Source organism: Nilaparvata lugens, chromosome X, assembly GCF_014356525.2.
Source record: "Nilaparvata lugens isolate BPH chromosome X, ASM1435652v1, whole genome shotgun sequence".
NCBI lineage: Eukaryota > Metazoa > Arthropoda > Insecta > Hemiptera > Delphacidae > Nilaparvata > Nilaparvata lugens.
Window position 1 is genome coordinate 21,889,630 of NC_052518.1, and position 19,647 is coordinate 21,909,276.

At 35.1% G+C, this 19,647-nt stretch overlaps 1 protein-coding gene across 1 annotated transcript; it reads right to left on the bottom strand.

Annotated features, from left to right (window-relative positions):
* Window positions 1-1,156: 1,156 nt before the first annotated feature.
* On the bottom strand, window positions 1,157-15,427 carry LOC120354528. Its single transcript, XM_039441857.1, has 3 exons — window positions 15,119-15,427; window positions 9,979-10,040; window positions 1,157-1,224 (listed from the first exon to the last, which is right to left on the bottom strand). Exons 1-3 carry the CDS (start codon window positions 15,292-15,294, stop codon window positions 1,157-1,159), a joined length of 306 nt encoding a protein of 101 aa, XP_039297791.1. The 5' UTR covers window positions 15,295-15,427.
* Window positions 15,428-19,647: the final 4,220 nt, after the last annotated feature.

Below are 19,647 nucleotides of genomic sequence, written 5' to 3' on the forward strand. Positions count from 1 at the left end.
CAAGTACACCACACATTCAAGAGCAGCAGTACAGCGTACCTCTCTACCACGAGTTGTAGGTGGTGGGGTATCATTGATCTTGAAAATGCACATGCATAGGCTCCTAATGGTCTAACTAAGACAATGCTTATAGGCAGAATAAATTCAAAACTATAAAATAATAATCAAGAACGATATGGAAGTAGGTGGCATTCCTTTAAGATTAATAGATAATGAGTTTATAATTTTCTGCCCACAATGATCGATTAGGAGTAGAAAACAGAAGCATGGAAGAAAAATGACGTTCATGGTGCACATTCTCAAATGCTCAATCAAGATCATGTGGATTGTAAACTGTAAAACTTGTGGCTGAAAAATGGATCGTTGATCCCTGAGACAGAGAGCTCTGCTGTTGCAATCCAGGATCGAATTATTGGACTAAATACTTATTATCAACGATTATTTAATTATTGAATTAGTTGATTAATAGCAATAAAAATAAGCCTATGTCCATCCTCGGTAAATTCAGAATCTTTAAATATTTCAATCTAATCAGTTCAGTAGTTCAGACGTGATGCTGCGTCATTCGTGCATTATTCCTATCAGTCTATCACACACACACACACACATATATATATATATATATATATATATATATATATATATATATTATATATATATATATAGGACAATTCTCTCCTTTATTTATTATTATAGATAATTTATGAGATGACTATTATTGTATTAAATGAGGATCTGTAATTTCAAGATTACTTAAAAACTTAAGATTTTTCTGCACATTAATTAAGTAAATGAGCAACTTCTCATTGTTAGTTTTTCAATAATTGAACAAATAAATCAATGTCCATGTTTTTTACACATGATCATTTTTTGTTACTAATAGAATCTTGAATACACCACTTATAATTATTTGAAAATTTGATGATTGGGTGAGTGAGTGTATAAAACCAATTGTCAATAAGTGACATAATTTAGTTATATTGTAATTTATTTAGTTTTTTCTATAGGAGTGGAATGCATTTATGCACGCTTTAGCCTACCAGACTCTTGTGGTGACGAACTGCTGGCTAAAGCCACCTCCAGAATCAAGACCCATCTGGAGCTGTTTATAACATTACTTCTCCCAAGTCTGTCTGTGCTTTTTTCCGCACTGACTTTACACAGAGAAGATGTACTCTGTATCATTCTCACTCTTGAGGCAGTAGAGGCAGGTGGTGGAGGAAACTACGAAAATATCAATGCCCAGTAAGAAACTGGGTCTCAATAAAGTACCCCACCTCTCCTAGGCAATTGTTCGAATTATCGTTAGATTATCGGCATCAGTCACAAAACACGAGTTTATCTCGGTAACGTCAATTGAATATTTACATTCTTCCATCATTTATAGATCCAAATAAACTTAGAAGAAATAATAGAAACAGGCTCCGAAGAAAATTGTTTACATGTACCAACAATAGATCCATACTAGTTACATCATTCACACCACAAGCACTCAGATGAAAACAGATGAAGGAATATGTAAGGAAACGTATATGAGTGAAGAAAGTACAGGAGATAAAATTGAAAAGATGGAAGCATTTCAATATGATTAAATTCATTGACAAGAAGTAATACGCTTACTGAAGGGGTTCAACGTCAATGAGACTCATACAAAAAGAAATAAATAGAAGATAAATGAATAAAGATATAAATAATAATTATCAGCAATGTGTTCCGACAATTGAAAAAGATTGAAAAAGAAAAAAAAAGACAATTGATATCCTCCCATCTCACAGAGTTGAAAATGCATTGACAATGCCCAGTGTCACAATACGGTAGTTATTTCAGTGTAATTTATTTGATAATATCAAATTAAATATTAATAATAATTACATTATATCAATATTAACATAATTGTATTAGTGTCATGAACCAGAAGGTTTGACAAACCCCCAAACATCAGTTTCTTCCTTAAGAAGAGAAATAATTTTTTTCAACTTTAAAAACTAAAAGCTGATCAGACAGTTTTGGCTGACAGAGTAAAAACGCTGAGGAGAGGTAGAAGTGGGGCTAGCATTCTAGTCTCCCCTCCAGCCAGCTAGTGGAAAAAGCTTTCCACTTTTCTTCTGAATAATTCCACACACACTTTTCCATCGCCTACCTCCAGAGACAGACCGAGATGACCCGTGGATGGACATCCCCTGGTTTTCCATTCAGACCATGGCAACTTAGGATGGACGTCAACTGTATAACGGTATCGTTCCAATCTCAATTTATTTTTCCATATTGTTTTTAATTTTTAGAAATTCCAAATTAATTATCCCTTGAATCATGTTTTTTTAAAACTTTCATATAACTTGTTTAAATAAGAAACACAATAATCAAATAGTTCAACACAATTATTCTGTTTAATGTTTTGTAAAGTCATTGGCAACAAGTTTATTTTAATTTTTTTAAACTGATTAAATGCTCAAAATTCCATAACCTTCCTTAATTGTTTTGTACCGGGTGACCACGGGAAGTATTTACATTTTTGATGCGACTGTACTTGGCCTTGGCAAATAGGGCGGGGGGGGGATGGGCGGTTGGTCATTCACCTCCCTAGCAGTGGCCATTGCTGCTATTCAGTCGCAATGGAGCCGTGGACTGTTCAACATCGCGTGTTTACGTACGATTCTTATGTAAGAAACAATGAGTCAGTGGTAGCGGTTCTCAGCATGATTTTTGCATTCATTTTAACGTAGGAAGGCATGGAGCTGTACCTAGCCGACCAACGATTATGAAATGGGTTACAAGTTTTTGGACCACAGGCACAGAGGAAAGAAGCACTACTGTATGCTTATTCCGTGCCACAGGCAACATTATGGCGAAAAAACCACCAGACGCTACACGAACAGTGAGGAGTCTGGAGAACATTGACAGTGTGAGAACAGCAATGACTAAGAGTCCTGGTCATTCAGCTCGACGGCACGCATCTGTGTTACACATAGGACGTGAGTCGGTTCCAAAAATTTTGAAACTGGATCTCAAGTTTCATCCTTACAAGATTGTGTGTGTCCAGGAGTTACAAGATAATGACTACCCCCAACAGTTGGAATTCGCTACTCAAATGCAAGTTCTCCTTCACGATGAACCTGACGTTCTGATTTTCATGAGCAATGAAGCTCACTTTTACCTAAATGGGACAGTCAACCAACAGAACTGCAGATACTGGGCACAGGAAAACCCAAGACAGCTTCATGAGAAACCTCTCCATTCGCCTCGTGTGACTGTATGGTGTGCGGTTTCGAGACAACATGTTATTGGCCCCTTCTTTTTTGAAGAAGATGGAGTTGCAGTGACTGTGAATGTGAATCGGTACATGCGTATGATCAACGATTTTTTTTCTTACAACTGCATATGCTCAACTTGCAACAGGACGTATGGTTCCAGCAAGGTGGAGCTACTGCACACACAGCAAGAGTTTCGATGACGTTGCTGAGAAACTTGTTTCCAGGTCATGTCATTTCAAGATTTGGAGATGTGCCCTGGCCTCCTCTTTCTCCTGACCTAAACATCGATTTTTTTTGTGGGGACATTTGAAGGAGAAAGTTTTCAAACTCGTAATTTGGAAGATTTGAAGGAGGCAATTCGTGAAGAGGTGGCACTAATCACCGAGGAGACACTACAGCTAGTATGGCAGAGCTTCCTCAACGGAATTGAAAACTGCATTAGAGAAGATGGCCGTCACCTGCCTGACCTTATTTTTGCAAGTTAATTAAGTAAGTTAAATAAAATAGCATATCCTAACAAACATGTCAGAAAAGTAAATAAATTTCTTGTTTGAAAAATTAACACCGTTTTGCTGTTTTCAAAATGTAAATACTTCCCGTGGTCACTCTGTATTAAAATAGATGAAGGATAACTAATTTTATAATACCAAAAATATGTTAAAATTCACATTTAAATCTCAAAGAAATTTCTCCTTTTAAATAAAATAAATCAGTCTCCTAAAAAAATGTTTTTCTTTCAAATTCCAAAAAACATCTAGTTGCTCTACCATCAAATGCTATGCAACAACAATATTACAGTGGCCTGGGAACTGGTGGATCGCCCCCTTTTATTACGTTTACCAAACAGGTCACCAATCATTTATTACAAATGATGGAGACCACTGTTCAATCATTTAATGTTACAAATGGTGGAGGCGCCGGGTAGGAAGGTACCCTATTCCACCCCCAATGCAGACTAGCTACAGTCGGATATGGGTCGGGGTCTGTAGCTATAATGACAGGTGGAGTTACCGGACCAACACTTCTCCCCCTATCCTGATTCTTTACCCTCTGTTTCCTTCGCGAGATTTTTAATTTCAGGGGAAGAGTATTTACCCATGCCATTACTGGCCAATTCGGCCCTTGGCCTTTGGAATTCAGATTGGGTGTTAAGAAGGATTGAGGTAACCCTAACCAAGGAGATGGATCCGGATATCAGATCCCTATAAATTATTACATTTATAAAGGTAGTACGCAATCTGAACCAACTGCAAATTGACGGCGAGCAAAGCTGTACCTGCAAGCCCGGGATAAAGGTTGTAGGTGGAGGAATTTGGGCGGAGTTCAACAAGGAATGATATGGAATTTTGTTAGGATTTTCGCAATTTGTGACTGCGAGCTGTTGGTGTGCAGACTGGACCTGCACACCCGGTATTAGATTTATATTATTGGAAAGGTGTAGGCGGTATAAGGTACAGGATATAGTGTATAGAGTTTGAGGTATGGAGAATATTTTATCGGGCATGAGGAATAGAGATTTATTAATAGAATTGTTCCTCCCTATAACTAATGGGGGCTTGCTCACTAATTTGCAATCTGAGAATCGCGATTTAGCTCTCAGCAAGCTGGACCTGCTAGCTAAATACAGGATATCAATTTCAACTATGTGGTAATTAAAGTTTCGAGGATAAGGTTTTGGGTGTGGGATTTCTGAATCGCGAGCCTGCAACTGCGAAAGGTTTTTCAGCAATTCTGAAACTGCTAAACAGGATTCCCACGCTAATCTAGTGACTGCACGCCGGTTATTAAGGGCAAATCTGTGACAGCCCTGTAGGGTACGGGAATCACTCTCAATCGTCTGAAATGCATTTAAATTAATAGTCAGTATGTCGACTATTATGAGAGGATTCTCCTAAGCTTCTTGCTGGTCTGAGGACCGCGATGGGGTCGATCTCTAGTCTGTAACTGAGATCCTGTTCTAATCAAGGTTTCCTAAACTTCTCGCTGGTCTGAGGACTGTGACGGGGTTGATCTCTAGTCTGGAACTGAGATCCTGATTTAAATAGGTTTTTCCACACCTCTCGCTGGTCTGAGGACCACAACAGGGTCGATCTCCAGTCTGGAACTGAGATCCTAATTTGAATAGGTTCTTCTACACCTCTTGCTGGTCTGAGGAACGCGACGGGGACGATCTCTAGTCTGAAACTGAGATCTTAAGCCAAATAGGTTTTCCTACACCTCTCGCTGGTCTGAGGACCGCGACAGGGACGATCTCTAGTCTGGGACTGAGATCTTAAGCTAAACAGGGTGGGAAAAATTAAGAGAAAGAAAGAGAAAGGATGCAGCAGTCTAGGAACTTCGGCAAGGAAGTCCTCAAGCCGTACCTGAGAGCTGGAAACGTCACAGTTGGAGACTTTGACAAGGACGTTCTCAAGCTGCACCTGAGAGCCAGAAGGATTTTAGTACAGTATAGGGAAAGTTAAGAAAAAGAAAGAGAAATGATGTCGCAGTCTGAAACTTCAACAAGGACGTTCTCAAGCTGCACCTGAGAGCTAGAAACGTCACAGTCTGAGACTTCAACAAGGACGTTCTCGAGCTGCACCTGAGAGCCAGAAGGATTTTAGTACGGTATAGGGAAAGTTAAGAAAAAGAAAGAGAAAGGACATCACAGTCTGAAACTTCGACAAGGACGTTATCAAGCTATACCTGAGAGCTAGAAGGATTTTAGAATAGGGAAAGTTAAAAAAAAGAAAGAGAAAGTACGTCACAGTCTCGGACTTCGACAAGGAAGTTCTTAAGCTGTACCTGAGAGCTAGAAACATCGCAGTCTGAAACTTCAACAAGGACATTCTCAAGCTGTACCTGAGAGCTTGAAATGTTGCAGTCTAAAACTTCAACAAGGACGTTCTCAAGCTGTACCTGAGAGCTAGAAGAATTATGCTGTCTAGCTTCACTCATGTCAAAGATGAACCTCTTTTTGACATATTGTGCAATCAAATAGTATGAAAAGTTGAACAACTGTTCATGTAAATAATTCTGAAAATCCTCACCCTTCATAATCATCTGCATAATGTCAACTTTTAATTTGTCACCTAGTGCTAAATGTTTACCATCAAGTTGCTTATGCATGTCTACAAACATGGCATTAATTGCAGTTTGTATTTCGAGTACCTTCTGATTAAACTCTTGCTTCTTAATATAGTTATTTTCAGTTTGTGTGAGTAGACTCTCTTTTAAATCTGTCAATTTCCTATCTAGCAAATCTGTATCAACATGTTTCAAACTATTGTTCTTACTTTGTTGTTCACATAATGATTTCAATTCATCTAATTTTTGATCAAACAACGACCTACTAACATACTTTACCTCAATTCCATCACTAATTGATTTTGATAGGGTTTTCAATTGTAAATCAAAATTCTGTTTTTGCTGTGCTATTTCCTTCAATATATCAGACATTGTATGTAATTTACTTTCAAACACTTTCTTTGTAATTAAATCAGCCTGTAGTTTTTGGAATATATTAGTTGATATTGCAAGTAATTTGCTGTCTAGATATTTTCTATTTACTAATGATGATGAATCAGACTGCAATTTATTGAATATATTTGTTGAAATTTCCTGTAATTTACTGTCCAAGTATTGTCTGTTAACCAGCAGTGATGGATCAGACTGCAGTTTATTGAATATATTTGTTGAAATTTCCTGTAATTTACTGTCCAAGTATTGACTGTTTACCAGCAGTGATGGATCAGTCTGCAGTTTATTGAATATATTTGTTGAAATTTCCTGTAATTTACTGTCCAAGTATTGTCTGTTAACCAACAATGGATCTGACTGTAATTTAGTAAATATATTTGATGATATTTCAAGTAGTTTACTGTCTAAATATTCTCTACTTGCTGCCACTAACGATGATGTTGATTCACAACCACTGTTTACTGCTGCTGCTGCTGCTGCTGCTGCTGCTGCTGCTGCTGCTGCTGCTGCTGCTGCTGTATGATTACTATTAAACACATGATGTGTTCGACCAAAGCAATCTATTGTACTACTACTCACAGTACTACTTGCCATCTCTGACAAGTGTTAAAAACATACTAACTGCTGCCACCACCTTATATAATACCACTTTCTTTGAGTTCTTCAATAATTGAAGCTATTTCAACAGTATGTGATCTATTTCCTGCCTGCTGTAATGAAATTAGAATATTTAATCTGTCAATCAGTTCATTTGGATCATCCCAATAGACATATTGTTGACTAGTAGATTCATTTCTTATAAAACCCATACCACTAACAGCAGCAGCCGCCATATCACCAGCAATGTTCTTCCTCAATCTTTTCTTTGTTTTCCTACTTGCTGATGGGAATAAAGATTGAATAATTTGTGATTTGTAGCCTTTATTTCTTTTAACATATCCACAACGATCTAAATGAGCAGATGTTAGCTGTAGTATATTTCAATATTTTATCAAATCACGTTCGGTGTACATTTTCATGTCAGGCTGTTTTTTAAAGAGAAGTTCACACAAACCAACTGTTAAACGATATTTATTATTATTGTCAATAATTAAATTAGCATTGTCAATAATAATTTCCTTTGTACCCATAAAGTATTCATTATCATTACTGTCATAACATATACAATTATTTAGTTTTTCCTTATGAAATTCTCTTATATACTCATCAACGAAATCATTTTGTATTGTTGTCTTATTCAAGATATCACCCACATTAGATCTATTCAATCCTTCCCCCTCATCCTCCATTTTACATTTTTCCTCCTCCTCCTCCACCACCTCCTCCTCCTCCTCCTCCTCCTCCACCTCCTCCTCCTTCTCCTCCTCCTCCTCCTCCTCTGATTCTTCTTTAAGTCTGCTTCTAGTGTCAGCCATCTGCTGCTGCTGATGTTGTTGTACAAGTGTATCTTTCAATTCTTTTAGTGGATTGACAATTGGTTCTAATGATTTTTGTCTAATTGTATCATTTTCCCTAATCATACTAGTTAACAATTTATGCTTATGAATAATTGATTCATGCAAACCTTTTATTCTGTCAATCACTTTACTAGACTGACGATGATGATGATGATGATGATGATGATGATGTTGTCGCCGTGCATGTTCTCGTCCTCGTCGTCTATTTTGTTTGTATTTTTTTCTCTTTGATTTAAATTTACGCATATTGCTAGTAGAGTATAGCTCTTTCATCTACACTGACTCAACAACAAATGATGAGAATTGACACATGTTAGTTGGTACTGCTACTGCTGCTATACAAGCTTGGATCAATATACTTACCAAAACAATTACAATATTTACCAGCATCAGTTTTACACTCAGTAAAAATTGAAATAAAACTATGATTTCCGCTTTGCCATACATCTCAACATAGTTTTCTAAATGCAACGAATGTCATATCAGATCCAACAAAATCTCTAAACACTAATTTTAAATTATGCATATCCATTTTAAATATAATAAGCATATTTGCATTGTCTCTAATATGATGTTTTGAAATTGCACCATAGCTTTGAATCAAATACACACAATCTATGTTTTTGTGTCTGCCCATTGTAAAAAAGTTACATATTTGCGGCACACATGTAACATTCAAATCGTCGAATATCAACAGTGAATGATTGTCAACATCATTCGGTTGTGGTATACTTTCAATGTTGTCAGATTTATAATATTTCACACACTTGAGTTTTGAAAAAACAATATCCAATAACTTATACTTTTCCTGATACAATGACTCACTGAACAAGTATAAGTTTTTGAATTTTAATCCATTCTTATCAAATATCAAATTCAGCAGTACATTTGTCTTTCCACAATTTGATTCACCGCAAATTAGAATTCTAGCTGAACTTGGTAAAAATTCTCCATGCTTTTTTCTATCTAGACAAGCTTTGTCTGCTTGTTTTGAATCTACAATAAGATTATCAAAGTTAACTATTGCTATTGATGATGCTGCTGCTTCTGCTGGCGGCACCGCCGCTGCCGACATAATAACTACTATTTTTATCAACTCTTGCTGCTGCACTTGCTGCTTACACATGCGCATCTGCACAACAACTATACTGGTTAGGTTACTGCTGCTACATACTACAAATGGTTTGTGGATGAAGAAAACATAGACACAATGATCAGATGTACACACACAGCTTTTATTAACACAAGATAATAATTGACAATATCTGTCGCGCACCAGCTAAGAATTATTTCATCTTCTACTTGCAAAAGAATACAAATATTGACAGTGTTTCAGCTAATAATTATTACAACGAATTTCATCTTCTACTTGCAAAAGAATACAAATATTGACAGTATTTCAGCTAATAATTATTACAACAAATTTCACACACACTAATCGAGATTTGCCTTTGACATACAATTGTCTAAAATATAAATGAATATGTTTTCTTTATCATCATCTAAATTGAACTTTGTTGATTTAATCTGTGAGTAAAGTATGTTCAGTGACATAGAAAATTGAGCACAAATACAAGTATCAACCACATCAAATCCGTTTTGATTTGCTTCTTTCAAAAATACATTGTTATGGGAGCATATACTTAAATGAAACTTATCATCATCATCATCAACACATTCACTTGCTTGTGTGTTTTTTTCAAATAAGTTTACTAAAAAACATTTTTTGATATCAGCATGTGTTACACACATTGCTTTTAGTGTACACAATAGATCTATAATTCTAGTAATAACACGAGATGAATTGTTACCATTCAGCAAAAAACACAACAGTGGGCCCGCCGCCGCTTCTGTCATTATGTTTCTATCATATCTGAAACAATATTATTGATGATAACTGCTAATGTTTGCTATTTTTTTTTGCACGTAGTTTCTGTACAGTTGGAGTAATAATATCTGTCTTATCTACCCAGCTTGGCTTATCAAAACATAACCATTTAACAAGACATTTATTCTTAGATTTTTGTATTATTCGTTCAACCAAATATGTATTTTGTTCAGACGGTGATAATTTCGTTTTCATCAATTGTTCACTATAGAATCATCCTTGTATGATTTCATTGTTAAGCTCGCATATTACATAGGTTGGCGGTTGTGTAGGATAAACAGCATGTATTATAAACAGTTCTGGCGACCAATTTAATCTAAAACTTTTATCAAAAACCTGACAAAACTTACTTATTCACACTACGTCACCTAATGCAAACTTTGCACAATAAACTGTACGTGATTGCTTTTCATTCTTCTTCTTCAATTGTAACATGATCAACTGTTTTTCATGACGTCGTGTAACACTGGCCGGTGTCATGCCAATTGAGGAATGAATAGTGTTATTATATTGATTTACAATGTCTGGCAAAATGTTCAACCATTTTTGTGTGCCACTAGCAGTTAGTCGTTTATACAAAATTGTTTTCAATGTTCTATTCAATCTTTCAACAAAAGCTGCCTTAATTTCAGAAAATACACTGTAATGATTAATATGTAATCTATCGAATAGTTGTTTAACATCTTTATTATAAAATTCACGACCTAAATCGCTTTGCACATTTTTTATACCTTTATTTAACTGTAATATTCGTGCTAATTTTTGTACAACTTATTTTCCTGTTTTAGTTTTTAATGGTTCAGCAAAAGCATAACATGAAAAACAATTAATAGCAATTAACACATAACAATAACCATTGTTTGCTTTAGCAAATCCTGGCATCTCTATTAAATCAATTTGGATGAGGTCTTTTATTCCTTTTAGTATATAATTACGTCTGTTAAATTTCCTTCTTGCTGGCTGATGTAATTCTTGTGCAATTTTCTGTTGCAAATCCGTCATCATAAATTGGTTTTGGTTCTTCTACTACTGCATGTGTCCTGTCCTGTGCGTGCATGCATGCGTTTTGCTAGAGTTCAGCTCACCTGCCAACAGCAATCCTTCTTCTTCTTCTTCTTCTTCGTCACACAACACTGACCACTTGTTTCTTGTGATAACCACTTTCTCTACACACAACAGCAGCTGCTACTTGTTCTCCCATACTCTCTCTCTCTCTCTCTCTCTCTCTCACTGCTTTAACTCTAGCCGCTGCCTCCATCTTCTTCTTCTTCTTCTCTTCTTCTGTCTTCTATTGAATAATGACCCCACGCTTTTGTTTCTATTCCATTTGATTCAATATATCTCTTTGTATCAAATGGTGATAATGCAATTTTTGCACATCTTATCTGATAAATATCATGGGAATAACTACGTAATTGTGAAAAGCAATCGCATTGTATTGATCTATCTGTCAGACATTTCATATACATATCAAACCTCAGTTTATTATCTATAACCGTTCTTGCTACACCCTTAGCTGTATGTTTACTCATTATTTTAGTAGAACTACTTGCTAAATCCTTACTACAACTACTTGCTAAATCCTTACTACAACTACTTGCTAAATCCTTACTACTACTACTACTACTACTATTTATGCTGCTGCTGCTTAGAATATATTCAAAACTGTAAAGTTTCACCCGTAAACCCAAAAAAGCAGTTATTTGAAAATTGGAAAGTTCATCTTTAAATGTACCAGGTACACCACGATTTAATTGGCTATAACAACAATGAGTGGTGGGGTAAGCACTTGTATCAAAATGTTGGAGATTTTGTTTGATAACTGCATAGATATCGTCTGATTTGATATGATATAGCAACGAGTCTGTATCGCTCATGCATAATTTCACACAGCTTGGATCAAACATTTTCAAGAAAATGTTATAGTGGAAATTAAACATTGTAAATCTACTCAAATCAAGAATAGAAAAACCAGCATAAATTGGACGATCTAATTTTATTTCTGTTTTACACATTTGTACACCAACAATGTCTTTGTCAAACACAATCCATCGTTTACAACTTGGTTTTGCAATCAATCTTTCCAATGATTTCTGACAAGTAATTAGCTTAAAATCTATTCATTTCCTAGAACTTTCAAGCATCTTGCCGTACAGTGAATTACTCAAAAATTTAAAGAGCTGACATTCAAATAAATTTTTAGCCTCCTTCCTAAGTTGTGCATTCAAATAAATAAACGGTTTAAGCCAGTATGACTGTTGAAAAGTGATTACTCTATGTACAGCAGTCAATTTCATGCCTAAGCTTAAATAAAGTTTCAAATTTCTATAGTGAAGAACATAACGATTACGATTATGAAGGGTTGCTAACAATCTTGTTGATGCGCTAGCGCACACGTCCGTCACTTGTGACGACAACGGCGCCGCTTCTCTGTGCACAACAACAACATTGTCTTCTGTTTGATATGATGAGAACAGGCTGTGAGGTGGCTGATCTTTTAACGGTGCAAGTGGAAAGTCATTATGTAAATCAAGTAAATTAACAGGATACAACAGGTCTGCTTTGATTATATAGCCAATGTCCACTTCATCATCAATAGTTGTAAAATCGCCTAAAACTGTAATTTCATCTTGTGACAAAAATCTAAAATTTGATTGCGGTAGTTTGTATGCAATCATTGAATGAGCGTATAAGCTTGTACAATCAAGATACAACAAAAAACTAGATTCAATAGCTGGATTAAAATTACAACCCATAAATTTATTGTAAGCGACTGTGTGACGGTGGGGAATGACTGACAAGTCACCACATAAACCAGTTTCTATGAGCAGGTTCATATCAGCATTGCTGATTAATTCCAAGTGTACTTTTGACAAGAATAACATTGCATTCAATGAAAAATGCGGTAATGAAACAAAGTGGGAAACGTCAAGCTTGTAAATCGAAAAAAATACATTCCTAAAATTTTGAAAAATATCTGCCAGCAATAAACAATCGGTGAGAAGGTAGAGATCATGATAATCGCCTATCGGTTCAATGTCAAAATCATGCCATACTTTTTGTGCATGGTTGTAATCACTTACTTGTAATGCTGTATTATTAAGACTACTGTAAAATGCCTCAATCGGCGGTAGTTGCTGTTCATCAAATTTGTCTGCATCTGTTATTATATTCATAGGGGTAGACACCCTTGCGTAATAACAATTGTTGTTGGTTTTTTTCATTGAATATACTACACATTACTTTGAAATTTGTTTCAATGTTTTCTGTATCACTTGCAAGATTGGCATCAAGTGTCTGTAGACTTGAGCACAAAAATTGATAGCTATCAAGAAATCTTACCTGATCTACTGTAATTGTGAGGAATTTTTCCGATGAGTTTGCAATACAATGAATTTTTTCCTTTCGTCCTGCTAAAGCCTTTACAATGACTGTCATATCCGCGAAAATTATGAAAAAATCAGTTTAAGAATGACAGTGCTTTTGCATTTAAATTACAAGTCTTGTGCGTTGCACCAAGATACAAGCCAGTTGTATGGGAATGATGTCTGCATCAAATATTGTTGTCTTTGAATTCATCGTTGCACAAAAAACAGTTTTTACTATTGTTAAAATCTAATAATTGTTGTTCATTTAGTTCAATCATTGGCACTTCGCGTTGCATATCAAAAGAACAGTTTCGACCTATGGCTATGATTTCATCTAGAAATTGTTCAACAATTTTCTCACCAACACTTGTAGCTCTATAGATGCGTGGACCGTAAAATATTTCACCTAATTCATCTAAAATAATAAATGAGTAACCGCAAGCAACGTGTTTTTGTGTTTTCCTTGTAAAGCTATTTCTTATATCAGTTCCAAGCAAATCAGCATCATCCACATCATTATTTGTTGGTACAATAAAACTTTCAAAATCAGCAAATGCAATGTATTTATTTTTCAAAGTGTACGAATAATTGCTAAACTTCAAAATTTCACCCTGTTTAGGCAGTATTGTTTTTTGTATAGCAAATGTTGAGCACAAATCCATGTGCTTGTCTAAATTTGCTTTTCCATCACAATTTGCTTGTCTATTAGTTGTGAATTTATTGAAACAAAATGGGCAAATAAACACTTGTCCATTATGTGATGACAAGTGGTGGCTCAGTAGTTGTGACAAACCATTATACCCTTGACGTGTGTTTATCAGAACATAGTGCCATTTTTTCGGTGTTGTATCATTTGACAAGAGTAAAAGATTTATTTTGTGTTCACGTTGTCTATAAATTGAACAATGGTACGGGAAAAACTTATTGTTACTTGAATCATAGGCAATCACTGTGATTGATATGTTCACATTTTGTTATTCAAATTTTTTAATGTCATGCACTGTGGTAGGAAACTTTATACCAGTCAAATTTAGTGTGTTTTCAAATTGTTTAAGATAATCAACAGTCATACTGCTACGTCTAAAATGAAAATAGCTAAGTATGCTCCATAGAAAACATTTGCTATCATTTCTGTTCTGTACATTTATGATTGCTTTTTTTGCTTTTATAAAAGCAGGTGTTTCAATATATGTGCTATTTCTGCCAGTTAAAGGATTATAACGAATAATATTTAAATCAAGGGAAATAATTCTAACAACATTCCATCCACTACTGTATCTTATAAATTTGTCAAGTGTTGATTCTATTTCTTCTACACCTCTAATAAACTGATCTTGCAACTCATCTAAATGTTCATCAACATTAACTAACACAGACGTAAAACTATAGAATGATGCATTTGTTGTAGTTTAAATAATTTCCTGTTGATTGTTATCAACATTTACTTTTTTCAATAAAACAGTTGTTACAAAATACCATTTAATATTTCCGTCAAAATGTTCACTTTCTTCAACAATTAGTTCAATTAGTTTAGGTTTCAAAATTTGCAGTAATGTTTGAACAACATCAATAAATATTTTTCTAAATAAAAGACTATATTGTATTGCACTTGAATTTATGCTGGTTATTCTTTCAATTGTATAATCCATTAATTACTTGAAATAGTAGTAGTAGTAATAATAAGAAATTTCTCACCGCTTGAAAGTTGTTTGTGGATTGATGATTTCTTTATTGCTGTTTTCGTTGTCACTGGCTTCATCCTTTGCAGCACACATGTTGTTGCACAAAATTGCAGGTGCATCCAGTCCCTGCTCACTAGACCAACTACTGGTCAATGGTTTCTGCAACTGCACCCCCTCCTCAGCTGGCATGGAGATTCGTCGTCCTCTTCTGTCCTCTTCCGACAATGTGTTTTTGATACCAACGCCTCTGGTCTAATCGACTGTGAATCGGTTTTGGTGTTGGGCAAAAAAGTTTTGCTGGCGGTGAAGTGCAGTCAGCCGTCTTGTCGCCTTCATAGTCCATTATCTCCTCCACCACCACCTCCTCCTCCTCCTCCAGTCTGGAAACAACAAACAAATAGAATGAAATGTGTGTATGTGTGTGTATGTGTGTGTGTGTGTGTGTGTGTGTGTGTGTGTGTGTGTATGTGTGTGTGTGTAAATGTATACATTTGCAATCATACTGAATGAACAGATAAAATTTACTTGCACAAATATTTACAGTTTAGAGCAAGGCAATATAATCTTCACAATAGAACTTTGAGCATGTCAATGTAATTGCTTGCTGCTTTTTCACAAATATTTTCAGTTTGTAAAAACAATCAATAATTAGATAAAATATTTTTTACTTATGTGAAGGTTGATGCTGCTGCAGCAGCTGCTGCTGCTGCTGTTTCTGGCGATTGCTGTGAATCCATTAGCACACACACACACACACACACACACACACACACACACACACACACACACACACACACACACACACACACACACACACACACACACACACACACACACACACACACACACACACACACACACACACACACACACAATGATTTTTGCAACAAACGTAATCGAGTCACAACAAACGAATGCAAGCAAAAACATGGCAGACAATGCTTTTATATTGCCACTACTCAAACACACACAACATATTGATTGCAATTATAATATGCACAATAACTTTCTCACATCTGTTACTTTGACAGATGTTGATTCTGTTACAGTTCTTTGCAACGAAATTTGCAAGGTGCAAACAACTTATTATTTTTTTCAGCCATTATTTTTCCTCAAGCTGATAAAGCATCTGTACTAAAATTTTGCATACAACATATGCATCAAACAGATATACTTTTTTGTTATTCTTGCCTTCTATAATCATCAAGTGGATAATATATAATCATCAAGTGGATAATATATAATCAGGAAAATCTGCTACCCTTCTGTCAGTTCAGCAGCAGCAGCAGCTATGAATTGCGAAACTTCAACAAACACTCCTGCACCAATCAGCACCGCCAAAATCAATGTAAGTTCCATACAAGTTTTGTTTGATACTGTTTAGCAAACTAATCAGTCTTCTTCTACACATAAAATAGTTTTCTTTGCTAGAACTGTCAATAGTCTTCTTCTTCTTCTACAAACTAAATTCTACTGTTATATAAATACTAAAACACTGCTGTTAACATTCTTCTTCTTCTTCTTCTTCTTCTTCTTCTTCTTCTTCTTCTTCTTCTTCTTCCTCTTCTTCTTCTCCTTCTTCCTCTTCTTCTTCTTCTTCTTCTTCTTTACTCATTATTCTTTTTTTTACAAATTCACAATTTGGTGATGATTGTATATGTAGATCAAACAATTGGTATTGATTGATCGATATGTCTGCCCACATACGACATGCACTGCAAATAACACCAAATCCATTTGAATTTGAAAAATCAATTCCATAGTAAAAACCATCAGTTACAAGCTGTTTGAAATTTTTCGGCAAACAGTCTATTTTCATAAATGAATTTTCACGTTCGTATTGCACATCATAATCTGGTTTTTTCTGAAAAGTTGTTGTTCTAATATTGCCGACAAGAAAATTATTTATGAAACCGCATTTGGGTGACCATTTTTTGTGCTCAAAAATAGCATAACCAGTGACTTCCCAATTTTCCAAAACTACATTGCAAAAAACACATTTTGTTCTATCATGCACTTTAAAAAAATAGAAACCTGCTTCTGCTAGATGATTGGGTTTAGGATACTGGTGTGGCCAAATCGTTTTATTACCATCAAAAAATGAGTTAAGCCTATCTATTTTTTTAAAGTATTTTACCACTTTTTTCTCATCTGTATCATCATCATCATCCATACAATGGATAAAACGCTTTCTTGCTTGCGGCAACATTTTTAGTCAGCAACTGAAAAAGAAAAATAATAAAATATTATTATTATTATGTGTTTTGTTTGTTTTTCAGTTGGCACAAGAAGAATGGTCTGAGGATGGCACAATGGCAATGCTGGAGCAAGAGTTGCACTCAATTATTTTGACAGCTTCGCCTGACCTCTGTAGTTAAATTGTTACAGTGTGAGCTGTAACAAATATTTTAAAATATTTGTAAATTTTTAAAAACTTTGTAAATTTTTGTAAATATATATATATATATTATATATATATATATATATATATATATATATATATATATATATTGTTGTTAACTTACCTTGCATGCATGTCTGCCAACGTGCAACCTTGTGTGCGTAACAACAACTGATGTGCAATCATTTTTGTACTTGTCTATTTATAGTCAAAGACCTCAGTCACGCACAGTGAATACACGCAAACTTAGTTTGTCAGTAGCAGTTGCAGCAGCAGCAGCAGCAGCAATGAAGACAGGTTATGAAATAATTATTGTTACATTCATAATATACACACTTAGTATGATATTACTTTTTACACTGTGTAGTAGTAGTGTTGAAAACAGTAACCAAACAGTAAAAGACAGCAGCAGCAGCAGTACTGCCAATTTAACCGCTTATAGAGCACATATATTATCTTATATAAGACTATGTGTTCTAAAATGAATTATAAATCAACGAAATTATTTGATGATGGACTAGACAGGTGGTATGCTTATATGAATGATCAACAAAAGGTAATATGTGATTTTTTTCAACAATTATACATCATTGAACAGTTGTATTAACATAAACCCAGCGTCAGGTGATAGTATATCACATTTTCTGCTAATAACAACATTTCAACTTTGTAATATATTTGAGGTGGGTGACGGTTAACTGAATTTCCTATTTAGTATTAATTCAACATTGCTATTGAAAGGATGGTAGCAAGAAAATCAATGCATCGTCGTCGTGGCGCTGGTATTTTATCAAAACTTAGTGGATTCGCCTCAACCGCCCTTAATAAAATTGTCGACAACTTACCAATTGAATTGCGTATCCCCCCCAACTATCGCTTTTGTGGCCCAGGCACAAAGTTAGATAAAAGATTAAAGAGGGGGGATAAAGAAATTAATTCATTAGATGAAGCATGTAAAGTGCATGATATAGCGTACGCACAGCATAGTGATAACAAGACATGAGCAGTGGCCAATCATCATTTGGCTGACACTGCATGGGCTGTTTTAAAAAATCCAAACACTGGTTTATCTGAAAAGGCAGCTGCATATCTAGTTAAAAATTTGATTAAAGCAAAAGCTGCATTTAGTGGTGGTGGTGGCCGCAGCCGCAAAGGAAAATGGAAAACATTAGGTTGGAAAAATAATTCATCACTACAAGAGCAAAGAAGTGCACATTTACGACAAAAAGCAATCAAACAATTAAGTAAACACATATCTGGTCAAGGTTTTTATTTAAGGCCATATACACTTTTGAGTGGTGGTGGTAGAATCATCCCAAGTCCAAGCAGACAAAAGATTGAGAGGAGGAGAAAAACTGCAACAAAGAAGAAGAAGAGGACAACAAGGAAGAAAACATGAAGATGAAAGGACCGCTGTCAAATTATGATCTACAAGATTGGGCTGATATTTTAGATATTAAATTACGTGGAATTCATATGATTGATAGACTGCCAAAAAGAATTAATTTCAGTGAAAAAGCAATTATAAACTTAGTATCTAAGCTACTCATCGCAACTGATGTAATTACTGTTTAAACATGCACTTATATATACCCCCCTCCTCCTCTGTTTATAAAACACACACTCTTGCGTCAAATTACTGAACTTCACGAACTAATGCGCTTAATGGTCTATATTCCACTAATGTTTCACTTATTAAAATACAATATGCAGTCGTTAAATTTGGTACATTTTCTGCAAACTCCATTTCCAATCGAATGTCTGTTGACGATGTTAAATGATCAGTTTGATGTGAACAATCGAGTACAACTATTGCACAGTTATCAGTAAAAGTTTTATAATCTACATCTGTACCATGCTCGGTATGAATTCCTAAATTAAAATAGCTAGGTGCAAAATCTAAAAACATTTTGTACAAAAGTTGTTTGTTTCCATTTATTCGATCATACGGTAAATATTCACTATTTAAGAAAAGTTTAACATCATGCAATTTGCACAAATCAAAATTGGACATTGTCTTTGACATTAAATTTTTCCTGTTGGTCTGAAATGCTAATATTACAAATCGTGGTGTGTCAGCCTTTGATGCCGTCTTTATCGTCCAAACAGTTGAAGTTGAACTGGGTAATTGAGGGTATTCA

Excerpts from the sequence above, each read along its gene's own strand:
- LOC120354528 (XM_039441857.1), bottom strand. The coding sequence starts at position 15,294 with ATGCCAGCTGAGGAGGGGGTGCAGTTGCAGAAACCATTGACCAGTAGT. Across the intron at positions 10,041-15,118 it reads CCACAAACAACTTTCAAGCG|ATATGATAGAAACATAATGA; the intron begins GTGAGAAATTTC and ends ATATTGTTTCAG. Across the intron at positions 1,225-9,978 it reads GTTGTGTTTTTTGCTGAATG|TTTCCTCCACCACCTGCCTC; the intron begins GTAACAATTCAT and ends ATATTTTCGTAG.